Consider the following 16,629-nt stretch of genomic DNA (forward strand, 5'->3'; position numbering starts at 1 on the left):
GCTCCATGTCCTAACCTATGCGTGTGTGTGTGTGTGTGTGTCTGTGCGCACAACGTACATGTGTGTGTATGTGTACTGTATGTGTGTGTCCGTCCTTCTGCGTGTGTCTATGCTCTGGTGTATATCCAGTGATACTCTGTACAGTAAAGTCCACGTTTATCTGTTATCCAGAAAGCTAAACACACTGCTGATCAACGACTGTGATACCCATAGTCTGCTTCGGTGTGGACCAGTTGATGCTTTTATCATTTTCCACATTTAGCAGTTTCATTTGCTATTGCACTGCTCATGGCACAGTGGAAATGTGGGATTAAATGTCCCGCGTTCGATTATAGTTGGAGGTCTGGTTGATGTGTGTGACTGACTCGTCGAAATGATCATCGTACAGCTAAACAAACATTTATTAAATTCATGTATTTCCCATTTACGTGAGGGCTATTGTTTCAGTGCAGTAATATAAACATTCTGCCTGATTAATGCAAATCCCTGGAAATTAAATCAATTAAATTGAAATTCAATTCAATTAAATGAAGCTCTTAAAATAAAACTGGCTTTTTTTCATCCTGGTGATGGTTATGCAACTCTATGTAAATTTAACATGGCTAAGCTGTGGTACAGTGTTGGTTCTCCCAGTCAGACTACACGGGGTGTGCAGTTGAAGCACTCCTTTCGCAAAACGTGAAAATAGTCTGAGAAGACGGTCTAATTTTTTTTAGAAAACATGCGAGGCTATCATGTCTGGTGTGTAGCTATTTTCCATCGATCGCGGTGGAAATGGGTGTCTACAGTTGTAGCGTACACTCAGAGAACACTTGAGTTCCGTGCCTAGTTTGTTCTCCCAGTGTGAGCCCTAAAGAGCGTGAGACTGGATTGCAACTCGTCTTCTCCACGGATCAGTAAGAGCTTCAGAAGCTGAAAAAGACTCCGTGGACTCCTACATTCACTACAGACGCAGTCTCTGAGTGCTACTCTTTTTTTAAAGTTTTGTCCCACACAACACTAGGCATCAGGCATTAGTGTGTGTGAGTGTGTGTGTTTTGTTTATGTTTTTTTAACAGATAAATGAGGACTTAAAGACATAAAATATATGTAATGTTAATTTACATGTATTTTTGCATAGTCTCGTCTCTAAACATAATATCTGTGTATCTTATATGTATGACTAATAACAGTTGATTGCGTCATTGTTTTGTCAAATTCTGTGGCATGGACATGTTTATTAGTTTATGTGTGAGTGTGTGTGAATGTGTTTGTTATGTAATGTGTGTGTCGTCCTGTGGGTGTATTGTGTGTGTACTGTATATCGTGCTGTCCGTGTACATGTATGTGTATGTGTTTGTGTGTGATGTATTGTATGTATATCGTGCTGTCCATATACGTGTGTGTGTGTTTGTGGCGTGTTGGTGTCTCTGTGTGTGTAGTGAAGAAACACACCCCCTGATCTTTGAAGGGCTAATAAGTAAGTGCACTTCTTCTTTCTTTATTGTTGGGTTTTTTATGTAAAGTTGCTCAAATGCTCTCAGGTATGGCGGCGCTCAACGGCGGACTGGGCACGGGACTGACCAACGGCTCGGCCGGACCCATGGACGCGCTCACGCAGGCTTACTCAGGGATCCAGCAGTATGCCGCCGCCGCACTGCCCACCCTCTATAGCCAGTCGCTGCTGCAGCAGCAGAGTGCAGCCGGCAGTCAGAAAGAGGGTGTGTATTCGGGTGTGTATGGGCGTGTGGGACGGGGTTTGTGTGTGTGTGTCCTCTTTGTCTGTTAGTGTGTAGTGTGTGTGTGTGTGTGTGTGTGTGTGTGTGTGGAGAGAGAGGGGGCCCACCCTCTATAGTCAGTAGCCAGTCACTGCTGCAGCAGCAGAGCACCAGCGAAAGTGGGTGTGTAGTTGGGTGTGTGTGGATGTGTGGGAGAGGATTTGGGTGTGTGGATGTTTGTGTGTGTGTGTGAAGAGGAGGGGGGGTTGGGTGGCATGTCCACTGTCTACAGCTAGTGACTGCTGCACAGGGTTTCCGCGGGGTTTGAAAAAGTATTAAAGTGCACAGCGGGGGAAATAAGTATTGAACGCGTATTGAACATTTTTTTCAGTAAGTATACTTCCACTGAGGCTATTCGCATGAAATGTTCACCGGACATTAGTATTGACTCAGGTAGTCCACACATATTTTTAAAAACGCCTACGGTACTGAAACTTCTTAAATGCTGTGTAGAAAAGCCTTTGTTTGAAATGCCAGAACAGATAGTCTTTGAATCTTGAAGAATTCAGGAATCCTTGGTGTGAATCCTGATCTTTGATTCCCTCCGAAACTCAATTGGATTGGACTCAATTGGATCAGTTCAATTGGATTTAAGTCAGGGCCTTGATTTCCTTGCTGTGAAACCAATTGGGCTTCCCGTGCTGCGTGCTTTGGACCGTCGTTCTGCTGGAAGGTCTAGCTGTGTCTCCTACAGAAATGACTCCATTCATCATACCTTCAATTATACGAGGTCTGCCGGTACCATGAGATGAAAAACAGCCCCACACTCTGTGATGCTTCCACATCCAAACCTCGCTGCTGGTTTGGTATTTTTAGGCTGGTGCACAGTGCCATTTCTCCTCCAAACGTGTGAAGTATGACATCCAAAAAAAATGTAATTTTGCTCTCGCTTGACCAGACTACATTCTCTCAGTGTTTCATAGCCCTGTCCAAATGTTGTGTAGCAAACTTTAAACGAGGCGTGGCATGTTTTTATTCAGTAAAGCAATCGTGAGGAGTGAGCATACATACTGTAGAGGCCATGGTGGTGGAGTGCATTACCTTTTTTCTGTAGAAATTCTACCTGCTGCCAAGTATTTTTGGAAGCTTTCTTCAAATGCTCGTTGACTAATGGGCTACTCTTCAGACTGTCTTTCTGACTCCCTGATTAGAAATCTTGTGAGGAGTTCCTGTGCATGGCCGTTTGATGATGCAGTGATGTTTCACTGGCAGATAATGGTTCTAGTGTTGACTGAGATTTTTAAATGCATCTGTAACCACTGATGTTTTGCAATAATAAGGTTGCGAAGGTGTTGGGAGAGCTCTTTTATTTTACCCATCATAAAATGTTTTTTTTTGTGTGTGTGTGTGTGTGTGTGTGTGTGTGGCACCTTGGTAGCAAAATAACTTTTTATAGCCCTTCAATATGTACTAACCCAGCTAACTAATTTGCTCAGATAGGAAGGGTAATTACTCTACAGATTCCAGTTTGTTGCTTGCTTTTCCCTGCCTTGGTGTATTGATTTGTCTTACTGTGTTCAATAATTTGTGCCTGTGTCATTCCATTGTATAACATATAAGTCTACGTATTGTTTTTAATGTTTTGCTTTTTTAAATGTGTAGAATAACTGAGTGAATACTAATGTCTGGTGAAACTTTCATGCGAATAGCCTCATTGGAAGTATAGTCATTGAAAATAAATGTTGACGCGTTCAATACTTTATTGAACTTATCAAAGAATTACATTTCGAAACTATTTTTTAAACAATGAATAGCCGAATCGCCGCCCCTATAATGTGAGCGTTGTCGCAAAATCTTTCCTTTATCAGTATAATATCACAGGAGAAGTAATGACTTTCACTTGCACATTGTTAAGGCACCACTCCCAAAGTCATCTTGAGATTGTTTTGTTTCTGGGCCAGCACATACAATACAGTGCATTCGGCGCATACAAGCGAATCGGTGCATAGTAGCGGTAACGTTATAGGTGATCTAGTGGCCTATTATAATCAGCCGTATCGGTCACGTCACTTAGGTGAAGTTAGCATGAGGGCAGATGTTCAAGTTAAACAAACTGCTTACACATGACATTGCCCTGCCTTGCATTTACTTTATAGTGTTCAGAATAAATGTAAATGAATGCATCCTGATGTTTTTTTTTTTAGCTTAGGTTTTGCCACACCGAGTTGGTGTAAAGTCCCTTGACAGTTTGTGCATACAGATGGTACTATGTGTGCTGTAAGTGGGATAGTAGACCTCTGTAGACCTCTGAAGTTTGCCTCCAAAATAATCTTTGCCCATATAAGGAGATCCTGGAGATACAGTAACCCAAGCTTACCACTTATTGCAAGCTGCACTGCAAGTTAGCTCTCATGTAGCAAATATCAAAGTTCACAGTCGTAACATACCAAAGATCACAAAACCAACTCGAAGTCCGATGGTTAACAGGTTTAGGTTATTAAAAATCCCCATGTTATTTTCCAGTACCCGGATCTCCTTATATGGGCAACGATAGCAACTTTTTCCAAAGGCAAATGTTTTAGGTCTGTATGAATGGATGGAATCCGACTGGACAGGATCAGAGGGTTATCAACTGAAATTCAAAACAATTGCTTTCATACCCCCTGATCATTATACTATTATAAAATCAACTGCTTTATTATTTTCATATAATTTGGTAAGAAAAGTTTCGCCAATGAAACTCACTGTGTTGAGGTTTTACATTTTTTTTGAGAAGGTTTTTAAAAAAGGTATTAAAAGGTATTGAATTTCACCTCAGGATTTCGGTATATACCCTGGCTTCAGCAGCAGAACACCGACGACAGCCAGAAAGAAGGTGTGTATGCAGGTGTGCGTGTGTGTGTGTGTGTGTGTGTGTGTGTGTGTGTGTGTGTGTGTGTGTGTGTGTGTGTGTGTGTATGTGTGTGTGCACAAGTTTATGGAGAGGCTAGTCCTTGTTGCAGCAGCAGGGCACTGGCAGCCAGAAAGGCCCTTATTTTGGTATGAGAGAGTGTGTGTGTGTGTGTGTGTGTGTGTGTGTGTGTGTGTGTGTGTGTGTGTGTGTGTGTGTGTGGTGCTTTTAGAGGCTTGAGAGGGTGAGAGTAAAGGAACGGGGCGAGATGGAGTGAATAGACTGAGAGTCTGGCCCCCCAGGCCACATCCACTAGGTGCGTTTGGGCCGAGTCCATCCCAGCAGCAGCAGTGGAGGGCTGATCTCTTCCCACCGAGACGCAACAGCAGCGCAGCATAGGGAGTTGATGGGAGAGAGCACCCCCTGCTGGTGATGTGATGCTATTGTCCTCCACCCCCTTAATTCTCGAGGCCGGCACACATGGACCAGAAATAACCGATTGTCTGAGAATGTTTTGGACACAGATGACGGTGATGGTTTGGTCTGCTCGCTAGAAGGGAGTTTTCCTTTGCCACCGCAGCCATGAAGCACTGTAATCAGCGATGAAAGGATAAAAAAAAATAGGAACGAATGTTATTGATGTAGCGTCAGAAGAATTGGAAGTGTCTCAAGGTTCTTACAGAGATCGGAACCATGAACCCCCTAGAACCCCCTTGAGCAAAAAGCCCTTACGATGGCACTCTAGGAAAAGGACTTCCTTCTAAGTGGAAGAAACCTTGAGCAGACCCTCAGCTCAACTCATGATGGGTGGACATCTGCTTGTGTAGAGAGATGGATCTTTTTGTGTCTGTGTGTGTGTGTGTGTGTGTGTGTGAGCAGAGCAGAATATAAGCGAGGAGAGAAAGAGAAGAGGGAATCAGAGGCACCTATCTAGAGAAGCATTATTGTTAGCGACACAAGTACGCCAAACACACAGACAGAGAGAGAGTAGGCTATCTAAGACCGACGTGGATTAGAAAACAATAGGGACAACCAGCATTGTAAAGCATCCTAGCAGCTACAGTGTATGTGATGGGCTTGTTAGGCAATTGAGCGATTGGAGGCTTGTTTGTTTGTTTGTTTGTTTGTTTGCTGTTGTTATTTATTTGTGTGTTTATTTATTTGTTTGTTTGTTTGTGTGTGTGTTTGTTTTGTTTGTAATGTGAGCCGTGTCTTGCTGTATGCCCCCCTCAGGTCCTGAAGGTGCCAACCTGTTCATCTATCACCTCCCCCAGGAGTTCGGGGACCAGGACATCCTGCAGATGTTTATGCCTTTCGGGAACGTAGTCTCCGCCAAAGTCTTCATCGACAAACAAACCAATCTGAGCAAGTGCTTCGGTACGACACACACACACACACACAGACACACAGACACACACACACACACACACACACACACACACACACACACACACACACACACAATATGCACACACATGAACAAACCGATTTTAGTAGAATTTGTGGTATGAAAAAAGATGGCAAACAAGTCTACAGACTACAATTCAACCCGTTTTCATGGTTTTAAATGGGTTATCTAGGCGTTACGCAAGAATCAGCACAAAAATGGATATACGCAAACAATTTCAATAGGAGGTGACAAACAACGCTGTCATGTCATTCAGATGGTTAGAATCCTCGTTCCCAGATCAATTTTGAAGCAGGAGAGAGATTGGCATCCAGTCGTTCCATAACCCCACCACGGTGATTTGGTAATTCAGTTGCGCAGGTGTTTACATCGCCGAGCCCCTTTTGTTCTGACAGACAGTGGGCGAACCCCCTCCGTCGACTCGACTCGTTTGGCGAGACGGGCGTTTTTTGAGCGGCCGCGTGAAAAGCTCCTGTTTTCTGACCCCCGGGGGAACGGTGTAATTGCGCCTTTAAGTGTTTGTTTATTCTTTTCAGCCGGCAAAAGAGAAGAGAGAGCGGGGAGCCCTTGCGGCCACCGCCACAGCTCGCTCTCAACACACACACACACACACACACACACACTCACACACACACACACACACACATGCGCACCCACACACACAAACACACACACAAGTGGGGTGTGAAACATGTGAAAATCTGATAACAGGCGTGTTAGTCAGGGGAGAAATACAACAAAAGAACGAGAGAATGAATAAAGAAAAAACATGAAAGAAAGAAAGAGAGAGAGAGGAGAGAGAAAATGAAAGGAGATGTGTCAGGGTGGAGAGCAAGGGAGAGAAAGTGATTTGTCATTTATTGTGTAGTGAATGGCTGTGCTGATCATTCCGAGCTGAGGACTCAGGATTCATACCACACTTCATTTCACCCCTTTCTGTCTCCTTTTCTCTCTTTCCTTTTCTCTTTTCCTTTTTTTCTCTGTTTCTCTTTCACTCCATCCTTCTTTATTCCCCTCTGCTGTGCATTCTCATCTGTCTTTTCCTTTGTTTTCTCCTCATCCCTGGTGCCTTCCCTTTCCCATATAGTATATATACTGTAGTATATACTCTGTATCTGGTACACATCTTCACATCTCTCTCTCTCTCTCTCTCTCTCTCTCTCTCTCTGTCTGTCAGTCTCTCTCTCTCACTTTTGGTCTCTTTCTCAATCTCTTTCTCACCTTTCACTCATACTCTTCAGCTCTTCATGTCTTCCTTTCTTTGTTTTAATTTCACTCCCTCTCACTGAGTGCCTGTTTGCTCCTTTTTCTCCATGTCTTTGTCACCTTTGACTCAAATTCAAATTCTTTATTGGCATGACAAATGAAAACTCGTATTGCCAAAGCAATGGGTACATGTAAAGGCAAGACATAACAATAATTGAGGAGTTGACTCTTCCACTCTTCATGTCTTCCTCTCTTCTCTCTCTCTCTCTCTCTCTCTCTAACTTCTTCTCCTCCTTCCCCCCCGCAGGCTTCGTGAGCTATGACAACCCTGTGTCGGCCCAGGCAGCCATCCAGGCCATGAACGGCTTCCAGATCGGCATGAAGCGCCTCAAAGTGCAGCTCAAGCGCTCCAAGAACGACAGCAAACCGTACTGATGGCTAGAGCTAGGGCTAAGGCTGTCTGTTAGCACTGCTAGGGTAAGTCCCCTGTCCCCATCTCCCCTTCAACCCCCCTGCTCAACTCACCCAACAACAACAACAACAACAAAAAGAAAACACTGCCAAGCTAGCCGTCCCTGGTGCACTGAGGGGTGGGGTGGGGTGGGTGGGGTTTACACACCATGGGTGGGAGGGGCCTTGGGAAAGGGGTGGGATTAATTATGAAGAGGGAAGGGGACAGCTGTCCCTGTGTTTTCCTCAAGAGCTTTGTTTTTTTGTTTGTTATTTCAGTTTGATTGTTTTTTTTTCCTTTTTAAAAGAAATAGCAGTATTACTGTTGTTATGGATCACAGCTCAGTTATGTCATTGTGAAAACTCCCTCACATGAACGCTTCCATTTTCACTTGTTTTGTATGAATTGCAATGGATTGGTAGCTGTTACTGGTAGGGTGTTCTTTGTTGTTGCTTTTTATTTTCCTTTTGATTTTTAATTTGTGTACAAACTTGATTTTTTGTAGTGAATATTTATGTTAATGATATTCCATTATATTACTTCAGAATTCTTAAAAAAGAATCTTTTGAAACAAATATTTATTTATTATTTGGTTTGTTTGTTTGTTTGTTTGTTTGTTTGTTTTGGTGGCCCTGGAGGCCTGGTTGCCTGAGAGGGGGTCACCCTCCTGTCGATGAGCACTGATATGCACGCTAACCTCTCAACTTTGACCTGTGGTGGCGACCTCAGGTTCTGCTGCTTCTTTGACCCCTACTTGACCCCAGCCTGGCATCAGAGTGCCAAGGGCCTCGCACACACACACATACACACACACACAGATACACATCGAACCACACTCAAAAGAAACAACTTCCTCAATAATTCTCAGTAACAGATTTTTTTATTATTATTTATGTTTTTTCAATATTTTTAGTTTAACAATTACAAGTGTTTGAATTGAGTTCCGATCATGGTTTTAATTCTTCTTCCTTGGGCTGATCATATGATGAGCTTTCTTGAGAAAGATTTTATTTTGTGTTGAAGTGGAGAATGTCATTTCAGTAACAAAAATGATAATTCACACCAGAACTCTAAAAAATAACAAATGTAGTACTTGTGGGTGGATGGGGAGGGAGGACTTTAACATACTTGATGTTTTCGTGAAAGACAAAAAGGAAATTTCACAACAGAGAAAGCCACAGGCCTGTACATTTTATTTGTAAAAAAGCAGCTATATTTTTATACAAAATTTTTACTGCTTCAGATTTAAAAAAAAAAAGAGGACTTTGAAATTTTATTTATTGCCTATCGTATTTGACACCAGAGATGCAAATCTCCCTAGCTAGACACCTTGTCCAGTAGTCTTCTAATCACTCTCCACAGTCTGTTGAGCCTACACTGGAGCACCTAAAATACCACAGTATCTCTCTCTCTCTCTCTCTCTCTCTCTCTCTCTCTCTCTCTCTCTCTCTCTCTCTCTCTCTCTCTCTCTCTCTCTCTCTCTCTCTCTCTCTCTCTCTCTCTCTCTCTCTCTCTCTCTCTTCGATCTGTCCATCCTCTGCAGACATTGCTGGTTTGTCTCTCCCTCTGCCACCTTGTGTGTGACGACTCGTGTGTTTTCTCTGCACTCGTTTTCTCTCTGTTCATGGGTAGTGGCTGTTTTGCTGGCGTAGTCTCTCACACCATCTCTCTCTCTCTTTTGCTCTCTCTCTTTCTCTCTCTGTATTTATATATATCCGTTCTCCCACACGTATCATTTTGTTTTTCGTTTGATGTTCCGTTCCGTTTGTTGGATCGTTGGTTCGTTATTCTCCCAAACATGCATCCATCCTCCTGACCATCCACGGGAGACTCCCGACTGATGGATAACTTTGCTTTGTGTGTGTGTTTGTGTGTGTGTGTGTGTGTGTGTGTGTGTGTGTGTGTGTGTGTGTGTGTGTGTGTGTGCGTGTGCGTGTGTGTGTATGTGTGAGAGAGAGAGTTAGTGTTTGTGTGTGTATGTTTGTATGTGTTTGTATTCTCTGTGCAGGGTTTCATTTGTGTGTGTGTTTCAACATTGTGTGCTATTAAAAAAAAGGCTTCCAAATTTTAACAGTGGCACATTTAATGGGAATATTTCCAATTACAGGTGGGTGTGCGTCAATCCTGCATTGATGGCGTCTAATGTTGTCTGTGTTTGTTGTTTGTTTGTGTGTTTGTATTTGTGTTGTTCTCATTATTTACTGATGTAGTTCTTGTTGTTGTGTTCTTGTTGTTCTTGCTGGAGCTGTGTGTTAAGTGTGTGTAACTCTTTGTTCTCTCTCTCTCTCTCTCCCTCTCTCTCTCTCTCTCTTTCTTTCTCTCCCTCTCTTTCTAGACTCATCAACTCCATGCCCGTTAGCACTTCTGCGTTAGCATGTCTTCGTGGCCCTCCTCCGTCATTGTTTCTGATGTCTTTCTGAGTTCCACCTGATCATAACCTGGTCTTCTTCTGCTGACCTTTCAACTTTGAACCTTAGCTTGACCTTTTTTGGGGGAAAAAACAAAAATATATTATATATACACAAACACACCGTTTTTTTTTGCATGTGACCTCATTTAGGCTTCTTGTCGTTGTTTCCTTTCTTTCTTTTGTGTCATTTTTTTAAAAGTATGAATTGGAGGGAAGTGGGGGGAGTGGATTTGGGAGGATAAATGAATTAATCAATGTGAAAAACAAATGTCTAGCTGCATTCTCACGAAAGACTGACTGCTTCTACGACGAGTACATTATACCACATACAAAAGTGATTACAAATGACTAAAAGCAGATCCTGTGGCAACACAATTTCAGATTGTTTTCTTTCTTTCCATTTTATTTTGTGTGATTTACATTTTTTTAAAAATCATCTTCAGTTTCATAATTTTCTTGTTAGCAGTTTTATTTTTCTCATTTTATTTTATACATTTTTTTTTTCTCATTTCTTATGCTTAAAGTAAACTTGAACGTTTTAATACAGAGGTTTGGCAGGGGTCTCCACCCCCAGTCTCACCCCTGCAAAAACATACGAGACTGGGTCACCTATGCCCATTCCTATGGAAACTAGACTACTTCCAAGCATTTTCGTTTTCTTTTTTTTTAAGCTGAAAGGGTTTGGGGTTACTGTCTAACAGATGTGTTTTCTCTCGATTCTCCGGCCCTCTCCAGGAGTCTCGCTCATGGTTTCCTACATTTTTCAGGCAGTGTAAAGTTTTTTGATAAGTAAGGAGGCCATTTTACATGGCTTGGTTTTCTCATTTTAAACAAGTGGGAAAACAAAAACAAAAGTTATATATAGAACCACTTTTTTCTAGAGTAGAGGAATACAAAAGGTTATTAAAATGAAAAAAAAAACATGTTAAAAAAGACTCACCCTGTTTCGGGTAGGGGTGTATGCTACCTACGTACGTATGTCACCTTTTTTGCTGACCTGACCTACAGTTGGACAATCCATGGTTAAAATGCACACGAAATGACCTATATTTTATACTACTCAGATGTACAGAGGTTACAAAAAAAAACAGGAGAGAAAGAGAGTGATGAAGAAAGGAGATGAAGAAGATGAAAATAAGTAAATAAATACATTTTAGAAGAAAAAAAACAAAGTTTGTGTTAACCCACGTTAGCGTCCGGTGCTTCACGTGAATCCAGTCGTGATGTCATCACTCAGTCTTACAGTCTGTAAATGTCTAATGTTTTTTGGAAAGAGAAGACTAACAAAAAATCAGCTTACTTGAACAATAGACAAAGCCTTTCATAATACTAATTATTATGATTATTATTATTACAATTATTATTATTATGATTATTACTGCCTCTACTGCAGTATAATTGTTCTTTTTTTAAGTCCCTATTTGCTAAAAGTTTTCTCGTTGAGTCATAAATTAGCTACATAAAAATTTTGAGAAAATATACATTATATTATAAACAATGTCAGCTTGTGAATCATCAGTGTATGTATGATCTGATCTTGTTTGATTATTTTATTTCTATTTTCTTTGTTTGTTTTTTGATTCTATTGTTAGGAAACAATATTTAGGAGTGCTTTTTTGTTGTTCGGCAAAAGAAATGTGACTTAAATGTTTTTGATTACTTGTTTATTTTTGTTTTATTTTCTTGTTTTCGAAAAAGAAGTCTTGAGTGGAGTTGTTCGTGCCAAACTCTGAAGGTACAGTACTTCTTGCCTGGAGCCTCTGTTCTGTAATAATCGTGAAATTATTTGATAACATGGGTATTTCATTGCCTTTGTGCTTTCTATGGATCCCACATATTTAATGACATGGATCTGAAAAAAATACAAAAAAATTATGGTTGTTAACTTGCTATTCTGTGGTCTTGTTGCCTGAAAAAATGTCATGTTAATTGCTTTATTTGCCGTCGTTTGTTTCTCGCTTTTGTGTAAAGATGTATAAAGTGCCCATGTGTCATACGTTCTGAACATGCTCGACAGCAGATACTTTCACACACACACATACACACACTTACAAACGCACACACACACACGCGCGCGCAGACAAAAAAAAGCAGACCTCACAGCTCTTGTTTCTGATGATAGGTATGGGAGACCCATAAGGTGAGAGTCTCAGCAGTGGCCATTCAACACACACATGCACACACACGCACATGCACAGACAAAGGAAAAGCTACTGATATTACACATGCACACATACACATTCCATCACAGACCAATGTTTCTGACTCACATACACACACACTTGCACAAGTTCAGTGATCACACAATGTCCATTTTGTAGTGTCTCTGTATTCACATACAAGCCTTATATAGACGATTTAGAGGCCTGCCGTGTTTTGTCTACCCATTCTCCAATTCTGAAAACACACACACACACACACACACACACAAACAAATTTATATAACCATGTGCACATATCAAGAGACTAGTTATGTACAAGCAGGGTTTTTTCATTGTGATGCAGAACAGTTTGATGAAAGATAACCTTCAGTTGTCAGTTTAAAGTAGCTGTCAATCATGTCCTCCGGACCTCCCCCCTGTTGTGCTAAAGACAACCAAATGCTCCCCGGAATGCCAAAGGGGCTTGGAGATGAGACTCGCTTAACGTCAACAAAGTTTACACGACGCTGAGACGTCTGTTGTTAAGAGATCTCAGTTGTGGTCCCCACAAACCCTATTATGAAACACACACACACACACACACACACACACACACATACACACACACACACACACACACACACTGTGTGCTTGAGGTCCCATGTGGAATCAACTACTAGCTAGTCCCTTGGAATTAACAACGAGAAACTGTTTACACCCAAAAACTACTTTGCACTTGGCCCTCACAGAATCCTGTTTACAGCAGAGGAAGCCACCTGCCATAGCCTTAACGTATGCCTCTACCAGTGTTACAGGGCTAGAATGTGTGTGAATGTGTGTGTGTGTGTGTGTGTGTGTGTGTGTGTGTGTGTGTGTGTGTGTGTGTGTGTGTGTGTGTGTGTGTGTGTGTGTTTGTTTGTGTGCGTGTGTGTGTGTCTGTGTGTGAGAGAGAGTGAGTGTGTGTGTGTGTGTGAGTGTGTATGTGAATTGTCCTTACGCAAGTCCATGAAGAAAAAAAAACAACATCTTTTGCCAAAATACTTCACCTAATCGTCCTTGTAAGTTCTTACAATGCCAAACTTTTACTAAAACATGTCTTTTGTGACTGGAGGCTCAGTTCCATGTGTAACCATTACAGTATTGAAGCACATTAGTAAACACTGCACAATTTTGCTGATACTGCCAACATAGGACCTAACACACTCACTCTCTCTCACGCACACACGCACACTCCTAAACATGTCTAATATAACGTTGTGTTGATGTGTATGTCTGTTATTTTGCTTCTGTCTCTGTGTTACTCTGGGAACATACTTACTGAAGAAAATAAAGATACGCAGGGTACACACATGCACACACACACACACACACACACACACACACACACACACACTTCACTCCCTCCTGCTGATAGACCATCTCAGTTGTTCTGCACCTTAATTCTTACACACACAAACACACACACACACACACACTTTGCATTACTTCATAAAGCACACACATTGACAAGTCTCGTCAATGTAAAAATCTATTAGTATAGAGCTATGCGTTGTCACAATATTTTTCAGAAAGCACACACACATATATGCACGAGTGTGTGCACTTGCGTACTAACACACTCACACACACAGAATCTAAGCACTGACACACAGAGTCCTCACAGACTAGTCACATACATACACACGCATAAAATCTATGTAAAGCACTGACACACACAGGGTCTTCACAGGCGACACACACACATACAAACAGGGTCTTCAAAGGTGACACACACACACACACACACACACACACACACACACACACACACACACACACAGGGTCTTCACAGGCTGATCTGCTGAGACTCCTTCCTCAGGGTGATCTCTGTGTACCTCCTCCTGTTCTTTCGTTCTTTCGTTCTATCTCTGTTCTGTTGTTTTTACTCCTTTCTTGCTTTCTCTTAAGTGCTATTTAACACCAGTGATATTTTAAAAAGATGAAAAAAAACGTATGTAGTTTATTTGCATTTTGGCCTATTATGTCAAGTGTTTTTTGGGGAAAAAAATGTATGTGTGTTATATTCTCTAATGTGCCGTACAGAAAGCGTGTGTTGTCTGTAGATTAATATTATAATTTTTTTTTTCTGTTTGTTTTGATTCTTTCAAAAAATACAACAGTATTTGACTAGTTTTCAGTATTGGTCTTGAGATGAGCCAAAGTCAATGCATTTCAGTGGGGTTATGTAAGCGTGATCTATGTTTGTTTGACAACACTTGGAAAAAAAAATCTGTCGTCAAATGGGATTAAAAAAAAAGGTTTAAAAATATATTATATTAAGCAGGCTATTTACTATTTCTATTACTGATTGTACTTATGCATTTTGTACCAGTGGAATTTTTTATACTGGCTATTAAAAGATTAAAAAATATATATATCGGAAAAAGGAGTCTAGCCTCCGATCGAGGCTTGACCCAGACTGCGTCCCGAGTTTTGATTTCCCCGTTGGCATCTGGAACGTTGGGTTTTGATATAAAGAATTTTCTAGAAGAACTTTGGCTTGGTATCTTAAACCCTTCTCCTTTTGTTGGTTTCGTTTTTCACTTCTGTGGCTTTTGTTCGTTTTTTTCCCTTCCTTTCTTTCGTTCTTCTCACTCATGTTAGAACGGGGGTGTGGAATGTTGCTTTTACTTTGGCTTATAAATAGTTCGAGCGTTTGGCTTTTTTTTTTTTTTGTCTTTTACGGAAAAAAAAGGTCTTTACAAAAAGAAAAACAAAAAAAACAGCGGTAAGTTTCATTTTAATTCTGTATCGTGCCGTCTACATGATAAGACAATTTAGGATAGAAGTATTTAGTCGCCTTCAGTGGATACATGTATTAGTTTAATAACAAGGTAAACTAATTAGACTTTTTGCTTTTAGCTGGTTTCTCTGTCTCTCGATGTGAACTTACCTGTGTTAGCTGAGCAGTCAGACTTATTTTTGTAAACGTATGTTCTTGTGTGATGCAGTTTGCTTCTGTCTCCGAAATTAAATCATTTTTCCTAATACTCGTCTCTTTCTGTGTGTTGTTGTACCAGTGCCTGTCTGATGTTGTAACAATGTTCACACTACCTTACCCCTTTAATGTTTTGTGTGTCCCTCTCTCTCCCTCTTTCTTTCTCTCTCTCTCCCTCTCACTCTCTCTCTCTGACTCTCTCTCTGTCTCTCTTTCTCTATCCGTGTGTGTGTGCGTGTGTGTGTGTGTGTTTTGGTGGTCATGTTGTTCTCTGGCATAGTGGGTCTGGTACTGTCATGGTGATCTCTCTCTCTCTCACTGCGATGTCATTCTCAGATTTGGTAAATATACATACTCCTTTTCTATGTATATTTCTGTGACGACCACCTCGCTGTGGCGGTGGCTACAGTTTTGTCTTCATGCATACATTTCCTTAGCATACACTTCTTTACCTGCTACATAGACATTTCCATCGTATCAAATTCCTAAAATGATATGTTTTTACATCCAAAATTTTATTGTCAGGCCTTGAGGTCTATAAACAAACAGGCCAGAGACTTGAGCCATGGCTGTTCTGCCTTGTATTTTTGCATTTTTGTTTGTTAGTTTGTTTGTTATTATCCAGTATTGCTTTATCTGATATACAGTAACCTATGCTGCATATCACATGTAGCTGTGCTGGGTTTTCTTTTTCAAACTGCATGGGTTCTAGAATCTCAGTGGTGATCGCCATGGCGATTGTTCCACGTGGCAACCTGGGCTCATATTCTCTGGCCTGTGCAGAGAGGTGAAAGATCGTGAGGTCAAAAAAGGACATAGGTCATCTGGGTGCAGGTCCGTAGTTCTCTGTTCTCCTGTCCATGTGTCCCTCCCCCTCCACACCTATGTGATTTGTCTCGTGTCTATACTGCATCGTAGTGATAGCTAGCTAGCAAGGAAATGTCAGGTCCAGCAGGAAACCCTTGGAACTATCTGAGCCAAAATGGCCGCTTTCCCTAGGCCTATTGCTTTGCTGTGATCTGCAAGCTTTTTTTATTTTATTTTGCCCAAGCTGAGGTGAGCAGCAAGAAAACTGTACCCACAGACAGGCTATGCTCTCCTCCACATCAGCTGAAATCAACTGGGGAATGTGACCTTCGCAGAAGCCATCGTTAGAGTAGGTACCGATTTGCTAGTTTTTGTTTAGCTTAAAAGACTGGAACGAGAACACTAATTGGTGGTATAGTGGTGGTGGAATCTCCGCTATTTTGAAATATCATGCCAAAACATGAACATGACATGAATGTGTTTCTTTGCATGATAAAGAATAGAAATGATAAACTTCATAAACGAAATGGGTCCTAGTATACTGCTGTGTGTGTGTGTGTGTGTGTGTGTGTGTGTGTGTGTGTGTGTGTGAGAGAGAGAGAGAGAGAGAGAGAGAGAGAGCGAGAGAGAGAACAGTATGTG

At 41.4% G+C, this 16,629-nt stretch overlaps 1 protein-coding gene across 8 annotated transcripts in view; it reads left to right on the top strand.

Moving 5' to 3' along the window:
* Nucleotides 1-15,230, top strand: part of celf2 (cugbp, Elav-like family member 2) — a 217,480-nt gene extending 202,250 nt beyond the window's left edge. For 6 of the 8 annotated variants that reach the window (XM_062518752.1, XM_062518747.1, XM_062518748.1 and 3 more), the window contains 5 exons: nt 1,506-1,712; nt 4,516-4,572; nt 5,821-5,964; nt 7,509-7,678; nt 9,988-15,230. In XM_062518752.1, coding sequence (XP_062374736.1) covers nt 1,506-1,712; nt 4,516-4,572; nt 5,821-5,964; nt 7,509-7,636 — 536 coding nt within the window. In that variant the 3' untranslated portion in view covers nt 7,637-7,678; nt 9,988-15,230. The remainder of the gene's footprint in view (nt 1-1,505; nt 1,713-4,515; nt 4,573-5,820; nt 5,965-7,508; nt 7,679-9,987) is intronic. The other 2 variants (XM_062518749.1, XM_062518751.1) reach the window with 2 other exon arrangements.
* Nucleotides 15,231-16,629: the final 1,399 nt, after the last annotated feature.

Source organism: Sardina pilchardus, chromosome 17 (assembly GCF_963854185.1).
Source record: "Sardina pilchardus chromosome 17, fSarPil1.1, whole genome shotgun sequence".
Taxonomy (NCBI): domain Eukaryota; kingdom Metazoa; phylum Chordata; class Actinopteri; order Clupeiformes; family Clupeidae; genus Sardina; species Sardina pilchardus.